Here is a 22,302-nt window from a genome sequence, read left to right as displayed (position 1 = left end):
AAAAATGTAAAATAATAAAAAGAGACTGCTAGAAGTTTGCATCATACAAACAAGTTTCTTCAAAAATTGAAGACTTTATTATTATTCTTCTTCATCAATAGAAAGCATTGCAACTTTTAAATAGAAGACTATGACTCATTGGGCTTTCATTACTAAGCCCAACTAAATAATTAAACTAAAATAAAACCCAACGGACTATTAGGACAACTCATTCTAGAAAATTATTAAATTACAAAGTCGCTTTGTAACTTAAAGATAAATAAAATAAAAACAAATATGTCTTTCCCCGGCCTCTGCATCAATCATATACCATTGTATTTTTTATTTTATTTTTGTTAAATTACATTAACCTCTATTGAAATTTTAGGAAATTTTTTTCCCCCAACTATTGAAAAAATGGCAATTCTTTTCTTGAGGTTTGTGAAGAACAACTAAGTTCTACCACTTGATATCAGCGAATAATTTAGTCATAATACTTTTGTTTTTGCTTTTTTTGCTAAATAAACTAACTTAAAAAAAAATTAAGGTTAAGTTTAACCACTAAATTAAGTTAACTGTTTTGTTGTCTCCCCTTAACTCTCATCTAACAAGAGAGGTAAATATAGTGAAATCCTGACACCAAAAGATAATTCACTGCTTTCAATATCTGAAGGATTTCAAGAATATTAGTGAGATGAACACTCACAAATGTGATAATCATCGTAATGAGAAAAATCTTTGTAAGTTTTGTGGTAGTCTTCAAACGGAAGTGTGAACTCGAAATCCACTGCAAAATCTTCCAACTCTACCTCTTCACCACTGAATAACAAGTCCATTTCGTCTTAAACTTCTTCATCCACCATCACCACTATTAGCAACCGTGATACATTTAGGGTTTTCACTTTTCCTTTAGCAAAGTCTTCTTTGTGACTGTTTATAGGTCATTATGCAATCTATTCTTCAGAGTTTTTGCCAAATAAATATTTTTTTATGCAATCTATTCCTAAGAGTATTTTCTTGTAGAAGTATCACTGGCAAAGTGCATAAGGAGGCCGTGCTTGCCATTGAACCCTTGCCTATACAATGGACTCCTCATAATTGACTTCCCACTTGATAAACGCCGAATGTGTAGAAACAAGAACCTAAGTAGAAGACATAGCATCACGTTTTAGATCCCATATATCTTTGAAGTATTTATCCGAATAGCAAGGCTGGCTCAACACATTTTTGAGTTAAGGTGAAAATCTAAAGTAAGAAGTTTAATGAAAAGTTATTAGTTTCTTCCAATAGCCCAATGGTGCAACTTGTTGAATACTTCTTTGAAAAGCCATCAATTTGATATATATATATATATATATTATAACAATTTTAGCCTTGATTGAATTGTTTTTTTTTTTTGGTACTAATATAACTATGTTCATGCCAAAATCATGAAATATTAACTACAATATTGACATGTTAAATGCATTTCATGCAAAATATGGCCATAGTACTATGAAGATTTTTCATATGCATATTTTAAATATAAAATAAAAAGTTTTAAAAAATTGTTGTAGGGACTCAGTTTGGATTGACCCTGAGTATGAATGAGTTTTCAGCCCAACAAGCCCAAACAATAAATTTATAGAGAGTGGGTTAAAGGTTTAGGTGCTGGCCGTCGTTCATCAAGCATGAACTCTCTTTTATAAAAAAGATACTTAGAGTTTCTTTACAACTGGGGAGATGCTCCTCGGCCATGGGTCGAGGAGACCTTTTTCTTCCCTTTTCTTCCCCCCCTTTTTTTTACTTTACTTGCTTTTATTATATAGTCTTCATCTTCCTATCTCTTTATTCCATCTGTTGATCATCCATTTGCTTCTCTTCTGGCCGTCCGTCCCATCAGAGGCCTTATCAGTACTCAAGTGGTTCACTCTGATCAACGTTGCCCTGCTAAGGGGTTATATCCCCATTAATGCGGCCAGGGAAGTTAGGTGAATGCATTAAATGCGAGGGTGACAGCTTACTTTGAGCCTGATCTTTCCCAAAAATCATCCTTGTCAGGCCGAGGATGAGGAGGTCCTCGGCGTGGATTGGGAAAAGAGGCTTTCCCCAATTTAGCCTTGAATAGTCAGTATTCCTCGGCGTAGGCCTTGGGCCTGCTACACAATGAGCCGAGGCTATCAGGCCCACGGGCCCCACAATTGTAAATTCTAAATAGTGTCATTTATGGAAATAGCTCAATTCAACTTAAAATATATATATTTTTCAAACATTGCTCAAATCCATAGTCCACAAAAATAGGGTCAAGTGTAGGGTTGTCTTAACACATTTTAGGGTCAGACACAAGTATAAAATATATTATTACTAGTACTGTACAAAATACCGTTCTGATCGCACCTAACCAACCGAAATTTAGGTCACCACACTGTTGACTATGGTGGAGGTGCAAAAACCACATCGCAAATATAAGTGCGGTGTGGTTTTGTTTCAGAAAACCACAAAAACCCACACCGCACCTATTAATATATAAGTTATATTTAATATTTAATATACATGCAACATATATTCAATATAATTTTTTTTTTATGGGATTCAATATAACTTTTTAATATATAAGAAAACAACCAAACCGCATTGGGAAATAATGCAACTGGGATGGGGAATATTGAGGACTAATGCTTTATTTGTTTCCAAATTAACAATTTCTATAAATGAATTATTTTTCAAAAATCATTTTTTAGAAACCTATCTCATTTTCTATGATTGGTAACAATCTAAAATGAGTTGAAAAACTATTAATTACTGTCCTTATTTAGCTTTGTGAGAGATAGAGTTATTTTGCAAAATTTTTTAGCTCAAAACAATTCTATCTCATTTCAAACTAAGTAAGGGAATTTTAAAGATAGTTTTCCTTTTTTTTTTTTTTTTTTTTTTTTGATACTACCAAACACTAGAAAATGTGACATGCACCAGGTTATTATAGGGAGGAATCCCATGGAGGTGATCTCAAGATGCTGGCGAGAGGTTTCGAAGCTAGGATCTCAAGGATATTATGAGACCTTAGAAACCATTACCCTAACCCCTTGGGGTTAAAGAAAAAAAAAAAAATTCCTTACTTAGCCTGGCAAGAGATAGAATTGTTTTTAGCTAAAATTTCCTAGAAAACAACTCCATCTCACACAAAGCTAAATAAGGAAAAATAAGAAAACCAACCAAACCGCATTGGGAAATAATGCAACTAGGATGGGGAATATTGAGGACTAATGCTCTATTTGTTTCCATATTAACAATTTCTATAAATGAATTGTTTTTCAAAAATCATTTTTTAGAAACCTATCTCATTTTTCTATGATTGGTAGCAATCTTAAAATGAGTTGAAAAACTATTAATTACTGTCCTTATTTAGCTTTGTGAGAGATAGAGTTATTTTGCAAAAATTTTTAGCTCAAAACAATTCTATCCCGTGTCAAACTAAGTAAGGGAATTTTAAAGATAGTTTTCCCTTTTTTTTTTTTTTTTTTGATATTACCAAACACTAGAAAATGTGACATGCACCAAGTTATTATAGGGAGGAATCTCATGGAGGTGACCTCAAGATGTTGGCGAGAGGTTTCAAAGCTAAGAGCTCAAGGATATTATGAGGACTTAGAAACCATTACCCTAACCCCTTGGGGTTAAAGAAAACTTAAAAAAAGAAAAAAAAAAACTTTATTTACTTAGCTTGACATGAGATAGAATAGTTTTTAGCTAAAATTTTCTAGAAAACAACTCTATCTCGCACAAAGCTAAATAAAGAAAGTCAATAGATAAATTTTTTAACTCATTTTAAGATTGTTACCAAACATAGAAAAATAAGATAGTTTTTGAAAAAATTATTTGAAAAATAATTCTTTTTCCAAAAATTGTTAAAATTGAAAAAAAAGAGCATCAATCCTCAATATTCCCCGTCCCACTTGCATTCATTTCCCTCAAAATCAAAAACCAACCAAAAAGAGCATGAGTCAAGCCTTAGCTCATTATCAAACAAAATTAGATGTTTGAGCTTGGTTCATTTTCTTGTCAAACAAATTTGATTTTGTTCATGAGTTACTTAATTAACTTATTCTTTTTCCTTATTATTTAAAAAAAAAATTATTTTTTCACATATATATTAAAATCATGACTAAAATTGTTTACATTTTTCAAAAATCAATGAATTTTCACAATAAACAAACTGGTTATATTATTATTAAACTAAAAATAAAAAAATTGATATCATATCAACAACCTATTTATAAATTTACAAAATCAAATCCTATGTAGCAGGTTGTTACTTGATGTTATTAGTGGGTAAGAAAGTAATTTCAGTGGTGGATTTAAATTAAAAACCTTTAACAAACTTGTCAACTGATTTATTGTGAAAAACAATAAGTTTCAGTTAGCTCACTTGGTAAAGTCTCTAATGGTAAATAGTTATTATTAAGAGCAGACACTATAAGTTGAAACTCTCTAAAAAAAAATTTATTGTGAAAATATTGTGCATGTAGCATTTATATATATATACACACACACACACACACACTTAAACCGGGCCTCATATTCATGAGCTTGTTCAATAACAAATTATTATGTTTAAGCCAAGCTTTTAATAATAGAGTTTAAACTTACGTTTAAGATTAATTTATTTACTAACGTAGACAATCTATTTCTCGGATGGAGCTCGAGGTTGGGCTTGTTTAATTTCCACCCGGAGGTGGAAATAAAGAAGTGCGTGGCCGCCGCGTGGGTCCTCACTCCTTGCCCGTGCACACGCAAAATCCGCATATAAGAACAGTCAATCACCATTAATCCATTCTCTCATCCACATCCACAAGCTCTTTTCCTGCGTTTTCTTACATCACCTCCTAACCCTCCCTGACTCTTCCGCCACCACAAGTCCCACCAAACTAAACTCCAAAGGTAAGGTAAGTACGTAGAATTTCTTCTCCATTTCATTCATGTCTTATTTGACCTTTTTTCCATTTTCTATTTAGTATATTTACTAACCAACTATATACGGCAAAATGCTTTACTAATTAATAAAATTTGACCTCTATATATGGCAACTACAGGGTGCCCCTTTTTTTTGGTTACAATATATATATCCCAAGTCCCAATAATAATCTTGGCCTCATCTCATTCCTTTTCTTGTTGCTAACACATAAACATGTCCATCTTACGAATCGTTTTTGTTTTTGTGGTATGGTCCCATAATGTTAGAAACAGCATGGCGAATGGTGTAACGCTTGAATCGGTGAGACAGTCTTTGATAAGACAAGAAGACACCATCATTTTCAGTCTCATAGAGCGGGCTCGTTTCCCCACCAATTCTCCTACCTACAATGAATCTTACGTTTCCACTCCGACCTTTTCTGGTACTTTGGTTCACTTTGTTGTTAAGGAAGCAGAGGCCCTTCAAGCTAAGGTATGTGCTATTAAAAAAAATATATTTAATATTTCAAAGGAAATAATTTAATTTTTCTTGGTCTTCGACTTCTGGTGCAATTTTGTTTTTATTTCCTTATCATTGTCCTTTGTTTTGTTTTGTTTTGCTGTGTTTTGTATTGTCCGCAAAAATTTGAAGTTGGGCTTGTGGTATCGTGTCAATTCGACGGTCCACATTGTGTGTGGACTGTATTTGGGCCATGTGGGTGAACTCGCTCGTCTTTGGGTTTTTTTTTTGCTTTTGCACAATGTATCTTCAGGATTTCAACTCTTTACTGTCGCCTGTACTAAACAAAATGATTTTAGTAGTTATTTAATTTAATAATAATAATATTATTATAGCAAAGTACAAAACAAAATTATATTTGTTATATAATGATCATATTACTAATAATATTTGTTATATCAGTTTCATAATAATATTAGCCTAGGACTTGTATTCACCATTTATTTTAGGTGGTGCTATTTCCATTTTTTTTCCATACTATTCCCAAGTACCATGTGAATAAAGGACTAGTGAAAATTATGTTTCCCTTATTTTTGGCCTCCCTATATGTATGGTTCTTTATATGTTTTTATGATTTTATTATATGGGAAAGATAGTGGTGCCCTTACCATGACTCCATTGATTTCATATGGTTGTACTCTTAAATAAGTGTTTATTGAATGGAGTGTGCGAACCATCTAAATTACAATGTTGTTCAAACATTGTGTACAATGCCTAATTGAGCCTCTGCATCCCAATGCTTGACTAGACTAGTAGCAAGAGATTTCTATATGGTAACATTTCTCTACTTAAAATTGATCATCGCATTTCAGAGAGTTTAGGAAGGAGTTAAGAGTTTTTGGTGGCCAAGGTAGTTATTTCTTGCTTCCATGAATGTAGCCAACTTAGGGACACACTAAAAATTTGGAGAACCAACAATATGAAAGATCTCCATGGGTGACCTTTTTTTTTTTTTTAGCTTACAACATATGGGGTTGGGCCAGGTTCTCCTCATAGAGAGAACCATGTCGTGCCATTGAGGAAGATGAACTATGTTGCTTCACACTTCATGTTGAACATCATCATAATGGCAGGCTGACCAGACAGACTATTGGAACTTTTGGGTTTGTACTTTGTACTCTTTGATTTTTGGTAGAATTGTATCAAAACAACATCAAGTTTTATGTGATATTGTCGTTGGCTAAAGCCTTTAGGCCCTTTACATGATTATCAATATCTGCAAAACCATAATTGGCTAATTTTAATTAGAAAACATGAACATTGTTGTCATTAGTGCGCTACACTGACTCTTCACTCTGTTAAACATATCTGACAAGGGCAACCAAGCCAAGTTTATTTTCAATGCAGGATCTGAAACTTTAGCACTGAGATAAGTTGCTTTACTGTATGTAATTTCGTTTGTTCCAGCTTTCTATCTACTAAGTTACTTGTATCCTTGATATGTCTACTTTCTTGTTTAGTGTGAATGCCAAATGCGATTATGCAAACTTAGTAAAACCACAGTAATGAGACTCAGTTGACAGAATTCTTTGGTTTGGGTTGTGCGGGTACTTCCTACTTCAGTTTTATTAATAAAATGACCTGGAATGTTACAGGCTGGAAGATATGCAAACCCTGAAGAGCATCCCTTCTTTCCAGATAATCTACCACCCTCAGTGGTGCCGCCTTACAACTTTACAGAGGTAATCATATGCTGCAAAACTCTTGTTTTGCTTTTTAATTTTGAAATGGTCCATTAGTTTTCATCTAATTCCAACTCTAGGTTTTGCATCCTCCAGCTGCTTCGATTAACATAAGCAAGGACATATGGGATATGTATTTTAAGAAACTACTTCAGTTGTTTGTTGCACCGGGTGATGATGGCAATTATGCATCAACTGCAGCTAGCGACCTTGTGTGTTTACAGGTAAAGGGGCATGTGAACTTGTTCAGTGTTCTGCTATGCTGTTGTTAAAATTAAAAATTTCCTGGCTGCTGATGATCATTTGGATTCTTGTGCAAAGTCATTTGTTGTTTTTTTTTTTTAAATAAAAATATTCTTTGAGAAGGTAAATTATTGATTACTGTCATAAGCCATATTTTGAGGTTTTGACAATGAAAAATACAAAATATTCCGTGCAGGCCCTCTCCAGAAGAATTCATTATGGAAAGTTAGTAGCTGAGGTAAAATTCAGGGAATCCCCTGGAGAATATGAGCCTGCAATTCGTGCTAAGGTATTAAGGATGCATCATTAAGGACTATAGTAAATAAGGTTTTGCTGGAATATTTGTCTTGTTGTGATCAGCAGATTGAAGAACCAGTGATTCTTAACTCCTAAGCAATTAATTAGAATCACTATAACAATATTTTGTTGGATTTTTATTTATTATGGTAATGAGATCAATGACACCATGACAGGAATTTGAGAAAAATGAGAACATATGGATTGATTTTTATATTAAGCAAATTTTAACTTGCTAAATTGTTTAGGTGCTACTTCTTGAAGAAGAAAAAATAAAGGTCATGCATTTTACTTCAATGATGTGTTGGTTTTTTCAGGACAGAGATGCTTTGATGAAATTGTTGACATTTGAGAGTGTAGAAGAGGCAGTGAAGAAGAGGGTTGCAAAGAAGGCCATGGTGTTTGGAAAAGAAGTGACTCTGAATAATGATGACAACAAGGGAAAGTACAAGGTTGATCCATCAGTAGTTTCTCGTCTCTATGGGGATTGGATAATGCCTCTCACCAAACTTGTCCAAGTTGAGTACCTACTAAGACGCCTTGATTGAAGCTGTTTCCTTTATGAATCATCCAATAATGTGATGGGAGTTTCAAAGGATTGAATTTTTCTTGTAATCACATAATTGCTTATTCAAGAAAGATGATTTTGAAATGAGTATCATTTTAAAAGCTAGCGAATAAATTTGTGTTTAATTAAGAAAGTTCGTCTACATGAACATGTGTATCCATGATTGGATATACAGAGATATCGATGTGTGTCTATATATATATATATATATGTGCAGGCATTATTGATAAAGAAATGAAGGTAAAGAAGCTTACAATCCTAAAAAAATGATTTATATAATATGTTGTTGACATAACTTTTTTCATAGCTTGTTGAGATGAAAAGTTGTGAGTGGTGGATAATTTCATATACTTTCCACTAACACTACTTTTGTTAACAGCTACTCATAATTTTTTAATTCAACAAGTTGTGAAAAAGTTGTACCGCTGTACTTATTCAACATTATATTGGTACATGAAGACTTTGTTGTTAAGACCATGATAATTTACATATTTACACACGATTGGAGAAAAAATAACGGTTTTGAAACACCTTGTTGCCTCAAAAGTTGATCTATATAAACTATCAACACAATTTACTACCTGAGGAGGGTAAGTTAGGCATGGAGTGAAATATAGGGCCTAATACAAAGGTTTTGGTCCAGATGGATTAAACGGCTTGAGAAGAAATGACCCAAAGACAATGAAACAAATGAGGTTTGGGTCATCTCTGTTACACTTTCTTAATATCTGTAGACTAAAACTAACAAGTGACTGCTCAGGAAACTGCTTCTGTCAGAGTTTTGGGTAAGTAATTGACCCTCAATATGGAGGTACTGAAATGGAATATGGAGTTTCACCCACAGAACTCCAGAGAAGGTTGCATGAACTACTGGAAGCAAGGGAGCAAGATCAGGTAGAAGTAGAAGAGCTAGAAGCTGCTCTAGAATGTACCATACACAATCTTCATGAAAAAGAAATAGAGGTTTCTTGGTGGAAAGACACTGCACGACTTATTTCGCAGCATGTTCCAGGGCCTTCACGATTTGGTTCCTGACATAATTCAGAAACTTCCTAAGCATCAAATATTGTAAACAACAGGTTTTGAGTGAGATTTTGATCAAGCCATTATGCATGAGTAATTATACTTGGGTGTTTGATGACGAGTTACATTATCTGTCTGGCTTTTTGGCTTATGGATTGTAACAGTGTGGGATATAAATTTTAACAAGGTGTAATGATGACAAATGAGAAGAATATTACACATTCAAAAATTGCAACAGAGTGAAATTAAACTAGGAAAACTTTTCTTCTTCTTCTTCCTTTTCTTTTAGGTATCACATAATTCTTGACATGCCTTATGCCATTCCTTTCCTGTAAGTCCTGTGCTTCCAAAAGAATGTGATTTATGTGTAGCTGTGACAAATAAAATTTGCATACCAATTAATACTATTTTTGAAATATTCTTAACTTTTTTATGGTGAATTATTCTTAATGAAACTCCATTTTCTCTCCAAAAAAAAAAAAAAAAATCCATTTGCTCTTAACAAAGAAGTTTTTAACAATCTTCTTAATATAATCAATTATAATATAGATTCAAATTATTCTTCCCTATAACATATTTTTGTAATTTTACAGATCCAAATTGCATAAGGCATGCCTGTCATCACATGATAAGTTCAGAGAATTATATAGTTTCTTTTGTGCTCCTTCTAGTTTTGTATTTATGATTTTTAGATTAATGCCAATATCCATACGGTAAATTCAAAAAATTTATTCTATTTTTATTTCAAATAACTTTTTATATAACTACAAAGTGTAGATATAACACCAATATAGAAAACACCATGGTTGAATTAGTTACTGTCAATTTTGCCCTAGTGATCTACACGTCTACAAATTGTAGAAAACAAATATTAAAAATGATGCTTATAAAATGTTTATGTCTTTCCATTATTATTTTCCCCAATTAAATGCATTACAAATGAGTATAGTGGGCTAACTATTGTTATAGAATGAATACAAGATTGCGAGAAATTATTCTACATGTCTGGAAGATCACATCAGCAAGATCCAGTGATCAAATTATTTATTTATTATTTATTTTTATCTTTTAATTCAATAGCTACAATTGGAGGGGAGATTTCTGCCGCTCAGTGTTTTAATTTTATGTGTGCAAATAAATTTTAATTATACCATACCAATAAAAGTAATAAAAATACACCACATCACAACATTCACAATATTATGGAGGAAAAGAAAATTCAAATCAATTTAAACCATGAAAATTACATTTAATCACCAAAATGTACACATAAATTGCATGAAAGACACAAAGGATGGTTCCTAATGGCTTGGTGTTGCTAAACGTCCTTGATGGTTGAAGAGCATATAGCTGCCCTTGATAAAATTTTTTTTTTAAAAAAATCTTCAAATTAAACCAAACTTATTAATCCAATCAAACACTAAATCTTTTAGAATGTATTTCTATAATAAAAAAATATAGTAATAATAAAGAATTGAGGAGGAAACATAATAATAAGGACAAAGTTTAGTTACAAAATTTGTTGTAGATAAAGGCTACAACGTTACTCAATATCTTTTTATTTGAGGTGAATTTTAACAAATCTACCATTAGATTACATCTTTTTCTTATAACCTCCATGTTTGCAAATTTTCTAGAAAATTAAACATTAATAGCTATGTCATCAATAAATTGTTTAAATTAAAAGTTTTTGTAGTTTAAAATTATGCATAAAATATAAGCATATAAATCTTATTGTAAATAATGTCTGGCTGATGCAAAATTTAACATGTGTATTAAGAGAGTAAAGAACATACAATTTAACAGTTAGATTTTTAAAATATATAGTAATTTTTATTTTATTGAGTAAGGTTGTAGCCTAAGGCTACAAGCAATTTTGTAACTAATCTTTGTCCTAATAATAAAAAATAATTGATGAGGATGTTGTCCAATTTAGCTAGCAAGAAAGTGCCAAATCTAATGACACATGTAGGCAGGAGAGATTTTCACACACTAAATACTATAATTTCATGTGGCAAACAAATCCTAAGTATACTATCCGAAATAAAAGTAAATAAAAATACACCATCACAACGTTCACAATATTACGGAAGAAAAGAAAATCAAATTAATGTAAACCATGAAATAACATTTAATCAAACAAGAGCTACACATAACTTGGATGAAAGGGACAATGGATGGTCCTAATCGCGCTGCTAAACTTATTTGATTGTTGAAGAGCATATACTTACCATTCATAGAAACAAATCTTCAAATTAATCTCCCGTTTGGTACATTTATTTAAAAACTAAAAATTGTTATTTGAAAACATTTGTGAAAATACGTGTGAGTGAAAAAATGCGTTAAAATGCGTGAAACGTTGTTTAAAAATTGAAATGGTTGTTTAAAAACACAAACAAAACATCCCCTAAATCTTTTAGAAAGTATTTTCCTAAAAAAATCATAATTATAATAATAAAAAATTGATAAAGAAAAGATAATAATAATAATAAAGAATTGATAAAGATGTTGTCCAATTGAGCAAGAAAAGTGTTGAAACTAATAAGGATGTTGACATATCTTGATAATGATAAATATCTGACTCAATTAGTTGGCACCATGTCATTATACTATTGAGCGGAAGGAACAATCAGATATTGCTAACATGATCTTAAATGCACTATCTTATAAAAAAAAAATTTAAAAAAATTTAAATGCACTAAATATATATATATTTTTTGCTGAAAAATGCAGTAAATAATTTTAGGCAAGAAGCAGCATACAATTTAATATATACAACTCATATTTTTTTTTTGGCACGCGCACGTGCGCGCACACACACATATATAATCAAATTTAGTAATGAATTAAAAGAGGCTATCACCAAAAAAAAAAAAAAAAATTATCTATATGATAATAAATATATTTTCTACAAACGTTTTTACTTCTAATATTTACAAATTTATAAATTAAAAGAAATTTAATAAAAAATAAAATAAATTGTGCAAAGCATGGTTAATAACTAGTTTATATCTATATCTGTATCTATCTATACTTATCTAAAAATTGAAGATAGCAATTAATTTTTACACTCTCACATTATGTCACATCATTCACTTATTTCCAACATTCTCTCCCTTTTTTTTAATTTTTTTTTCCTTTTATTAATTTTCCAACAGATTGTTACACTTCTCCCACATTTCCTCTTCATTTTTGCCTTTTCATCTTCATAGTACTCTCTACTTTAATGTCACTCTTCCCTTATCCATTTATCTTCCGTTATTTTGGCTCTTCTTATTCATTCTCTTACCATAAATTTCCATGTAAGAAGGTTATTTCTCTCTCTCTCTCTCTCTCTCTCTCTCTCTCTCTCTCTCTCTCTCTCTCTCTCTCTCTCTTTTTAATTATTTTTTGGTTTTTTTCCTGCATCTCTACTTTAGAATGATAAATTTTATGTTCTATAGAACTCTACTTTTGGTTGATGCAATTTAATTTTGTGTTTTAAGCTGTTATTTTTTTTAATTGTTAGATGTTATCTATTACATATAAAGATAGTACATAAGAATATAATGTTATTCTATTACATAGCATGACTTAGATAATTTGCTATTTATTACCAAATATTTTATCTTTACTTTTTTTCTTCTCATTTTTATTTTCTACGAATTTGCTACTCCTCTCTCTCTCTCTCTCTCTCTCTCTCTCTCTCTCTCTCTCTCTCTCTCTCTCTCTCTCTCTCTCTCTCTCTCTCTCTCGTATTATTTCTTGCAACTTTACTTTAATTGATGAATCATTATATTTTTTATAACTCTGTTTTGGGTTAATAAGTTTTGGTGTTGTGTTTTTTAGTTCCCTATCATAAGTAGTCTCTCCCCCTCTTATAACTTTAGTTTGATTTTTGTTTGAATTAATTTGGAAGTGATAATTTGAATTTATATCAAAAGTCGTGCTGAGTGTTAAAAGTTTAGCCTCATTCATTTAATTCTATTTCAAATATGAGCTAAGCTTAACCTGTTTATCGAACAAATTTATATGTTCAAGTTTGGTTTATTTTCTTATCCAACAAGCTTAAGTTTTGACTAACTTATAATTTTTCTCTTACCTTAAAAAAAAAAAACTTATTTTTTTACATATATGATAAAACGATGACTAAAATTTTTGACCCCCTCACAAATCAATGAATGTTTACAACAAATGAATGATTATATTATGGACAAAGTTTAGCTACAAAATTGATTGTAGTCTTAGGCTACAAACTCACTCAATATTTTTTTTATTGGAATTGAATTTTGACAAATTCACCGTTGGATTGCATCTTCTTCTTATATCCTCCATGTTTGCAAAATTTCAAGAAAATTAAAAATCAATAACTATGTCATCGATAAATTTTTAAATTGCAAGTTTTTGTAATTTAAAATTATGCATAAAATATAAGATTATTGATTATATAGTAAATGATATCCGATTGACACAAAAATTGACATGTGCATTAAGAGCATAAAGAACATGTAATTCAACGGTTAGATTTTCAAAATATGCAGTAATATTTATTTTATTAAGTGAGTTTGTAACGTAAAGTTACAACCAATTTTGTAGCTAAACTTTGTCCTTATATTATTAATAAACTCACAAAATAACAATGTAGTGTTAGTTTGGATACCGTATTTTTTTCTCAATGTGTTTGTGTTGTCTCGTGCATTTTTTAGTGGGTCTCGTGTATTGTTCATAGAATTCGCAAGTATTTTTTTCAGCAAAAACAACTTTAAAACTGGGTCCTACGGCACTATTCACACATTTAAAAATTATTTTGTTATAATATTTTCAGTTTTCAATTTTTAATTTTCAGTAATAAGTAGTATCCAAACAGATCCATAATACATTGCATCAACAACCTACAGTATTTACAAAATGAATAGCTACGGCTTTATTCATTTACTCTAATAAGTGCTAACTAAAGAGGCCACACCACCAGGAGGTGGACATAAAGAAGGTGCGTGTGGGTCCTCACTTACCTATCTTCCTGCCTAAGCAATACACAATCTGCAATGACGCCACGCTATGGCCACTAGTACCCAAGCAAAATCCGCATATTAATAGTGGAAATGGCCGTTCCTATCAAACCCCACTTCTTTGATTCTTTCCCACGATTTTCCTTTCCATAGAAAACAAAACATGAACTCACAGCCAGAGTAGTCAGTCATAGAAAACAAAACATCATCACAACAATTCCGTTCTCTCTTACCTCTTTCTCTCCTCCACCACCTCTTTTCTCCTCTGTCTTTCTAACATCATCACCTCTTAATCCTATCATAGAAGTCTTAACTCTTCCATCACCACAAAGTCCCACCAAACTCAAGGGTACTTATAATTTCTTCTTCTTTTTAATTCATGTTTTATTCGACCTTTTCCATTTTCTATTTATTTACCAACCATATAACAAAATGCTTCACCAAAGGGTGCCTTTTAAAAAAAAAAAAAAAAAAAAAAAAAACAATTACCATATATCCCAAGTCCCAATAATAATAATGGCAAAAATTCCTTAATTTCCTAGTTGTTTTTTTGACAAAATTGTTGCTAACATATAACATAACATGTCCCTATTATTATTACTTATTGTTTTTTTTTTTTTTTTTGTGTGGCATCCCATAATGTTAGAAATAGCATGGCGAGGAATTGTCTGACGCTTGAATCGGTGAGACATTCATTGATAAGACAAGAAGACAGCATCATTTTCAGTCTCATAGAGCGAGCTCACTTCCCCATCAATTCTCCTACCTACAGCCAGTCTTACGTTTCAAATTCCATTCACACCTTTTCTGGTCCCTTGCTTCGCTTTGNATATGGTTCCATGCTTGAAGTTGTTCCTGGTCGAACCACCCCCAAATCATAGTGGGAGATGCTTGGATCTGCTGCATGAGAGCTCGTGACAACGGCATGGTTTTCCCGTGCAAGCTTATTGCCCACTGCCTTAGTGTGCTGTCTGCCATGATTTGCAGAGGAACTGCCAGGCTTAGATTTAGACTTGCTTAAAATTTTTGGAGTATGCGTGGGAGCTTCAAACCTGGGTGAGGGGACTTTAGGTAATGAATTAATACCCAAAGTGTCATTAACCTTCAGTCCCGAATCTCTGTGATTTACCTTGGGCAGTGTAGAGTGGGCTGTCACAGTAGCCGTTGAGTCAAAGTTAGTGGAGCAGGTGGGTTCGGTCAGGCTTGTATTGTCAAAACGCCTGCTTTTACGTTTCCCATCAGGAGATATAGCAGGAGGCTTAGTAGGTGGCTTGGCTTCTTGGGTAAGCCTTCTCAACCGGCCCAAATCTTTGGCATTAAATGCAGGGATTTGGTCCGGATTTGACTTGAGAGGGAGAGGGCGGCCAGCCCGATTTTTTGCTGCATGTTTCTTGCGCACCACAAGCATCCAAGGGCCATAATCTCCCCTCTCATTGCTTGCATCTGCTCCCTCGGGATTGGTGTTGACTTCCACCTCATCATCTATCCCTCCTTGGTCACTCACGCCGGAAGTCTCCATTTCCACCACCGTTTCCTTGACAGCCTCCTTCACGGTGTACGGGCACTGAAATTTACGGTGACCCATTCTGCCACAAGAAAAACAGAGAGCACCAATGCCCTCATAAAGAATGGCTTGTTTGAATTTTCCAATAAAAACACTTCTCGGCAGGGGCGTATCCAAATCAACCTGTACACACAATCGGGCATACCGACCCCTTGTACCCGCAGCGGTGTTGGCGTCAATCCGGAGCACCGGCCCAATCGCCCTTCCGATATCCTGAAGGACCTCCAGTTCGTAGAACTCAATAGGAAGACTAGGAAGACGAGCCCAAACAGCGACCTTGGAGCAAGTTGCCTCTAAAGGTTTAAAATGAGGTTCCCATGCACGGATAGTGAGGTAGTGTTCCCCTACGAACCAGGGTCCTCCTTTAAGAACTCTCTCAAAATCCTCCACCAAACCAAACTTAATTAAGTAGAAGTCATTTTCCAGGTCGATACAGTCCAGTCTTCCAGCTGGTTTCCAGAGTTGCATGATCCTGGAATGCAGGAAGTGGAACCCCACTGTTCTCCCAAACACCTTAACAATGAGAGAGTGATTCCATTTAGCCCGGATATTAATCTTGGTCTTTTTGGACAGCTTGATGGCAACTGAACCCTCAGGAGGGTCATCCATCTCTTCATCGGAGAAGAGCTCCTCAACTTCATCAGTCAGAAAATTAAATGCCTGGGCATAATCACCAGATATGTCACCAACGAGTTTGGCCTTATAGGACAGAGCACCAGTACCCCCTCCACCCCCATCGCAGCCCCCCTGCGATACACCGAGATGTTGGTCCTCCTTCACTTTTTTGGTGCTGCGTTGTAGTTCCGCATCTTCTTCACCGGTTCGTTCACGGGGTGTAGGTTCGCACTCCATTCTCCGTACTAGTACATAAATTATTCACACCTTTTCTGGTCCTTTGCTTCGCTTTGTTGTTAAGGAAACCGAAGCCCTCCTAGCTAAGGTGTGTATGTATGCGCTTTGCTTTTCATTCAAAATATTCATATTTTAATAAATAAAATATTGATACTATCATTATAATAATAAAATATATTAATGTTTTGTATTTTGTATTGTGACTATTGTCTGCAAAAAAAATTGACGTTGGGCTTGTGGTGTCAATTTGGACGGACCACATTGTGTGGACTCTATTTGGATTTTGGGCCATGTGGGAGAACTCCCCCTCTTATTTGTTGTTAAGCTGTCGCAACCTGGTGATGTTTTAATCTAATACTGATACAGAAATCAAAGTGCAAAACTTATATATATATATATATATATGGGTCTGTTTGGATACAGCTAAAAACTGAAAACTTAAAACTAAAAAATACTGTAGTAAATAATTTTTAAATATGTAAATAGTACCGTGGAACCCATTTTTAATGAAAAAGTTGCTGAAAAGTGAAATTTGTGAGTTCATAAACAGTAAAATTTGTGTGGAAAAGTCAAATATTGCGGCTACTGTTCAACGTAGCCGCAACAGTAATGAACAGTAAAAAAAAGTGGACTGAAACGCGTAACTTGACAAGAGTTATACCATTTGTAGACTATAGATTTGTAATTGATCTAATGGTTAAAAAAATAGCATTAAATGCTAATTGACTTATACCCCTATTTACTTAATTAATAACAATTTTGTTTCTCTCTCCTTATTTATTATTTAAAACCTTTTACATATATTCCTTTTTTTTGCCAATGACTTCACAAATATATTTGCAATACTTTTTTTTTTCCTTCTTTTAAGCCGGTCATACTCTTATATCAATTGTGAATATATATCTTGTCTCCTTAAAAATAAATAAATGGCTAAGTGTTGTTTAATGAGGTTTTAAATAAATGGGGGAAACAAAAAAGAAGAAGTAATTACAACAAATGAAGAATTAATTACATAGTTCCTTTTGATTTGAAAACAGTTTGCTTAAAATCTACGATTATGTGGGAAAAGGCACTACTTCATTACCAATGAAGAGTTGCATCAAACTATATCACTATGTTACTTGGGATCCTCGTCCTTTGTCTATTATGAACATGATTACTGATAACACAAACACAAAATAAAATATGCTAAGGACCACCAAGCTTCATATCCTTATATTGGATCTGGAAGATTTGATATAGATTTGATAACTGGAGGCATATATAATTTCCATGAAAAATCTAAACAAAAAAAAAAAAAAAAAAAAAAAAAAAAGCCAATGAACTTTGGTCCAGTTGATAACATCCGTTTTTTTGTATAGTTTATTTTTTTTCAAGTATAGAATTCTTAAAAATGGCAGTATCCCTTTAATCAAGTGAAAAACAACAAATAAGGAGAGAGAGAAAATGCTAGTATTAATTATAAATGAGGAGGAAACCAATAGCATTTAATGCTATTTTTTTAACCATTAAATCAATTACAAATTTGTGGTCTACAAATAGTGTAACTCTTGTTAAGTTACACTAGGTGTAACTTGACAAGAGTGAGTCCAAATCTTCTGTTCCACTTTTCCTGCTCTACTCTATACTCCACCAATAAATACTTACTACGTGTTCACCTAATTAATTAAATATTATCATTATTGACTTATTAATCCTACAGTTATTAATTAATAGAATCACGTGGCAAGTATTTATTGGTGGAGTATAGAGTGGAGCAGGAAAAGTGGGACAGAAGATTTGGATTCGACAAGAGTTACAAAACATATTAGCCTGGGACTTTGTATTCACCATTTATTTTGGGTGGTGCTATTTCCATTTTTCCATACTATCAAAGTTCCCACTGATGAATTGATGATGGTCCTACCATGTGAATAAAGGTCTAGTGGAAATTATGTTTTCCTTTTTTTTTTTATTTTTTGGTCTCCTTGTATGTATGTATGGTTTATTTATTTATTTAGAATATTTTTATGATTTTATTATATGGGAAAGATAGTGCCCTTTTACTAATCGAGCCTCTACATCCTCTAATGCTTGACTAGACAAATGGCAAAGAGATTTCAATATGGTACGTTTCTTCTAGTTGAAATTGATCATCACATTTCACACAGTATAGGAAGGAGTGAAGAGTCATTCTTGCTTCCATAGATGTAGCCAGTTAAGGGACACACTAAAAATTTGGAGAACCAATAATATGAAAGATCACCAAGGGTGAACCTTTTTTTCTTATAACAAATGAGGTGGACTGACCAGACATTCCACTGGGAAATTTGGGTTTGTGTTCTTTGATTCTTAGTAGAATTGTATCAAACGACATCAAGTTTATATGGAATTGTCATCGGCTAATTTTAATTAGAAAACATGAACATTGTTGTCATTAGTACGCCACACTGACTCTTCACGCTGTTAAACATATCTGACAAGGGCACCCAAGCCAAATTAAATTCGAACGCAGCATCTGAAAATCTAGCCCTGAGATAAATTGCTTGACTGTATGTAATTTCGTTTGTTCCAGCTTTCTATCTACTAAGTTACTTGTATCCTTGATATGTATACTTTTTTGTTTAGTGTCAATGCCAAATGTGAACTTAGTAGAATCAGGGGCGGAGCCACTTTATGCATTTGGGGGGGGGGGGGACCATGGCCCCTCCAAATTTTTTTAAAACCTCTGTAATTATAGGTAAAACTAGGCTAGAATCATTTTGAGTTAAGAGTTGGCCTCCACAAGATTAAAAGATTGCCCCCCCTCCAACACGTCACTCATAAAATTCTTCCCACTGTGCAATCATAAAAATTAACTCCTTTTGTCTTTTCCTTTCTTCTCTAAAGCATGATAGCCACATCCGTATTTTTTTAGTTTTTAGTTATTCAATTTTTGTGAAGGGATAAAACTGAAGTGTAGTACATCAGATTACTTGATTAAAATCATATGTATTAAATTTAATTGTCCTTAAAAATAATAACATTATTTGTATTTTATTGGTCATGATAAACATGTGCTTGAATTTAATTGAAGAACCTAATGTATTACACTTACGATATTATACTTAAGTTTTGCACTTTCTCAAAACTATTACAATATCACTTTCCACTTAAAAACCACTGAAAAGGCTCTCCTCATCACTTGGTGCTCTCTCTTCAGTTACTCTTCATTAACTCTTCTATGGGATGCTCTCACATAATCACATTTTCATTAGTTCCTCCATCTTCCTTAACAAAGAGTTTTCTTATTTAAAGCTAAGCAAATATTGAGAAATACCAACTTCGTCTTTGTCTTCTTCTTCTGTATTTTTGTTGTATACTTATATTTGATTTCTATGAATGTTATGGACTTATGGTTTTTCAAAAGAATAGGAAAAATTCAAGAAAAAAAAAAAAAAAACTTAAGATGCTCAATTGGTTGATTAACTTGTTAGTATTTTGATATCTTAGTGCTATAGAATTACACTGACAAAAAAATTCTACCAATAATTTTGTGTTATAAATATACAGTACTTTGAGTTTTTTATTGAATTGCAAATCAAAATGATAGTTTTACCTTGGCCCCCCCAAGCAAGAATTCCTGGCTACGCCCCTGACCACAGTAATGAAACTCAGGCGACAGATAATTATTTGGATTGTGTTGCGTGGGTACTTTCTACTTCAGTATTATTTATAATATGACTTGGAATTTTGCAGGCTGGTAGATATGCAAACCCTGAAAAACATCCCTTCTTTCCAGAAGATTTACCACCTTCAGAAGTGCCACCTTACAACTTTGCAAAGGTAATCATATGCTGCAAACTCTTGTTTTGCTTTTAAATTTTGAAATGGTCAGTTTCTCTTGATCTAATTCCAACTATAGTTTTTGCATCCTCCAGCTGCTTCAATTAACATAAACAAGGACATATGGGATACGTATATCAATAAACTGCTTCAGTTGTTTGTTGCACCGGGTGATGATGGCAATTATGCATCAACTGCTGCTAGTGACTTTGTGTGTTTACAGGTAAAGGTGCATGTGAACTTGTTCAGTGTTCTGCTATGCTGTTGTTAAAATTAAACATTTTCTGGCTGCTTATGATCATTTGGATTGTTGTGCAAAGTCATATGTTGCTATCCTTTTAAAAATTTTCTTCAAAAATGTAAATTCTTGATTACTGGCATAAGCCATATTTTTTGAGTTTTTCACAATGAATAATACAAAGTATTTCCTGTAGGCCCTCTCCAGAAGAATTCGTTATGGAAAGTTAGTAGCTGAGGTAAAATTCAGGGAATCCCCTCAAGAATATGAGCCTGCAATTCGCGCCAAGGTATTATAGGTGCATCATTATGTACCATAGTAAATAAGGTTTTGCTAGAATATTTGCCTTGCTCTGATCAGCAGATTGAAGAACCTGTGAGTCTTAACTCTTAAGCAATAAATTAGATTCACTATAACAATGTAAAGTTGGATTTTTTTTTTTTAATACAATAATGAGTTCAATTACACTATGACAGGCATTTGAGGAAAATGAGAACATATGGCAAATTTAAACATAAAGGTCATGGATTTTACTCAGACAATGTGTTGGTTTTTCAGGACAGAGATACTCTGATGAAATTGTTGACATTTGAGAAAGTAGAGGAGGCAGTGATGAAGAGGGTTGCTAAGAAGGCCATGATGTTTGGGCAAGAAGTGACTCTGAATAACGATGGCAACCATGGAAAGAACAAGGTTGATCCATCAGTAGTTTCTCGCCTCTATGGGGATTGGATAATGCCTCTTACCAAGCATGTTGAAGTCGAGTACCTACTGCGACGCCTTGATTGAAGCCTACTTTTCCTTCATGTATCAACCACTAATATGATGGAGTTTTAAAAAATTGAATTTGTCCGATGATCATAATTGCTTATTCAAGAACGGTGATTTTGGAATGAGTGTCATTTTAAAGCCCAGTGAATAAATCTGTGTTTAATGAAGAAAACTTGTACGCTTGAATATGTATATCAGTGTATCCACGATTGGTGCACTTCCTAGGGATGTTGTTTGAAGGGAGGTTCTCTTTCTCAAACTTATTGGAATTTCTTGATAACTGTACTATTTAAGCTTAGATGTGATTGACACATGGTATAATACATGTGTACTTATGATCTTTGATTCGAATAAAATTTAGTTTAAAGTGCAAAACAGCCCCTAAAATTTTGAAGCTTTTAATTTTATACGTAAAGTTTTAGAATTTGAATTCCCCTCCCCCCTCCCCCCACAAATATTATATGTCATTTGGATCATTAGCCCCTCAGTTAGTTTTTCGCTATGTATTCCTTAAGTGCTACATCAACTTATAACATGTATTAATAGGTCCGAATAAATTGTGACACGTAAATTTAACAATTAAATTAACTGAAAAATCTTTTAAAAAAAATCCTAAAATCTATAAAATATAATAATTTGATTGGGCTACTAGTACATGTCATAAGTTGATATGACACTTAATAATGGATACATTTACCAAAAAATTGACAAAGGGGTAATGATCCAAATAGCATAATATAACTTATCAACGTTTATCCATGATTGGATATATCAAGATATTGATGTCTATATAGACGGGCTGGCTTAACCTGTAGGCAATGGTCCAAGGTTCCCAAATAAATAA

General features: G+C 33.1%; 2 protein-coding genes across 2 annotated transcripts; both read left to right on the top strand.

The window, feature by feature from the left end:
- Window positions 1–5,196: 5,196 nt before the first annotated feature.
- On the top strand, window positions 5,197–8,305 carry LOC112011609 (chorismate mutase 2). The gene is made up of 5 exons (XM_024043974.2): window positions 5,197–5,401; window positions 7,024–7,110; window positions 7,191–7,334; window positions 7,550–7,642; window positions 7,968–8,305. The coding sequence occupies exons 1-5, from the start codon at window positions 5,204–5,206 to the stop codon at window positions 8,196–8,198; spliced, it is 753 nt and encodes a 250-aa protein (XP_023899742.2). The 5' UTR covers window positions 5,197–5,203; the 3' UTR covers window positions 8,199–8,305.
- Window positions 8,306–14,318: 6,013 nt separating this feature from the next.
- On the top strand, window positions 14,319–21,833 carry LOC112011610 (chorismate mutase 2). Its single transcript, XM_065773383.1, has 7 exons — window positions 14,319–14,578; window positions 14,876–15,031; window positions 16,676–16,733; window positions 20,363–20,449; window positions 20,529–20,672; window positions 20,884–20,976; window positions 21,246–21,833. The coding sequence occupies exons 2-7, from the start codon at window positions 14,883–14,885 to the stop codon at window positions 21,474–21,476; spliced, it is 762 nt and encodes a 253-aa protein (XP_065629455.1). The 5' UTR covers window positions 14,319–14,578; window positions 14,876–14,882; the 3' UTR covers window positions 21,477–21,833.
- Window positions 21,834–22,302: the final 469 nt, after the last annotated feature.

This window comes from Quercus suber, unplaced genomic scaffold (assembly GCF_002906115.3).
Source record: "Quercus suber isolate HL8 unplaced genomic scaffold, Cork oak 2.0 scaffold_74, whole genome shotgun sequence".
Classification (NCBI taxonomy): domain Eukaryota; kingdom Viridiplantae; phylum Streptophyta; class Magnoliopsida; order Fagales; family Fagaceae; genus Quercus; species Quercus suber.
This window is presented reverse-complemented; position numbering and strand designations above follow the sequence as displayed.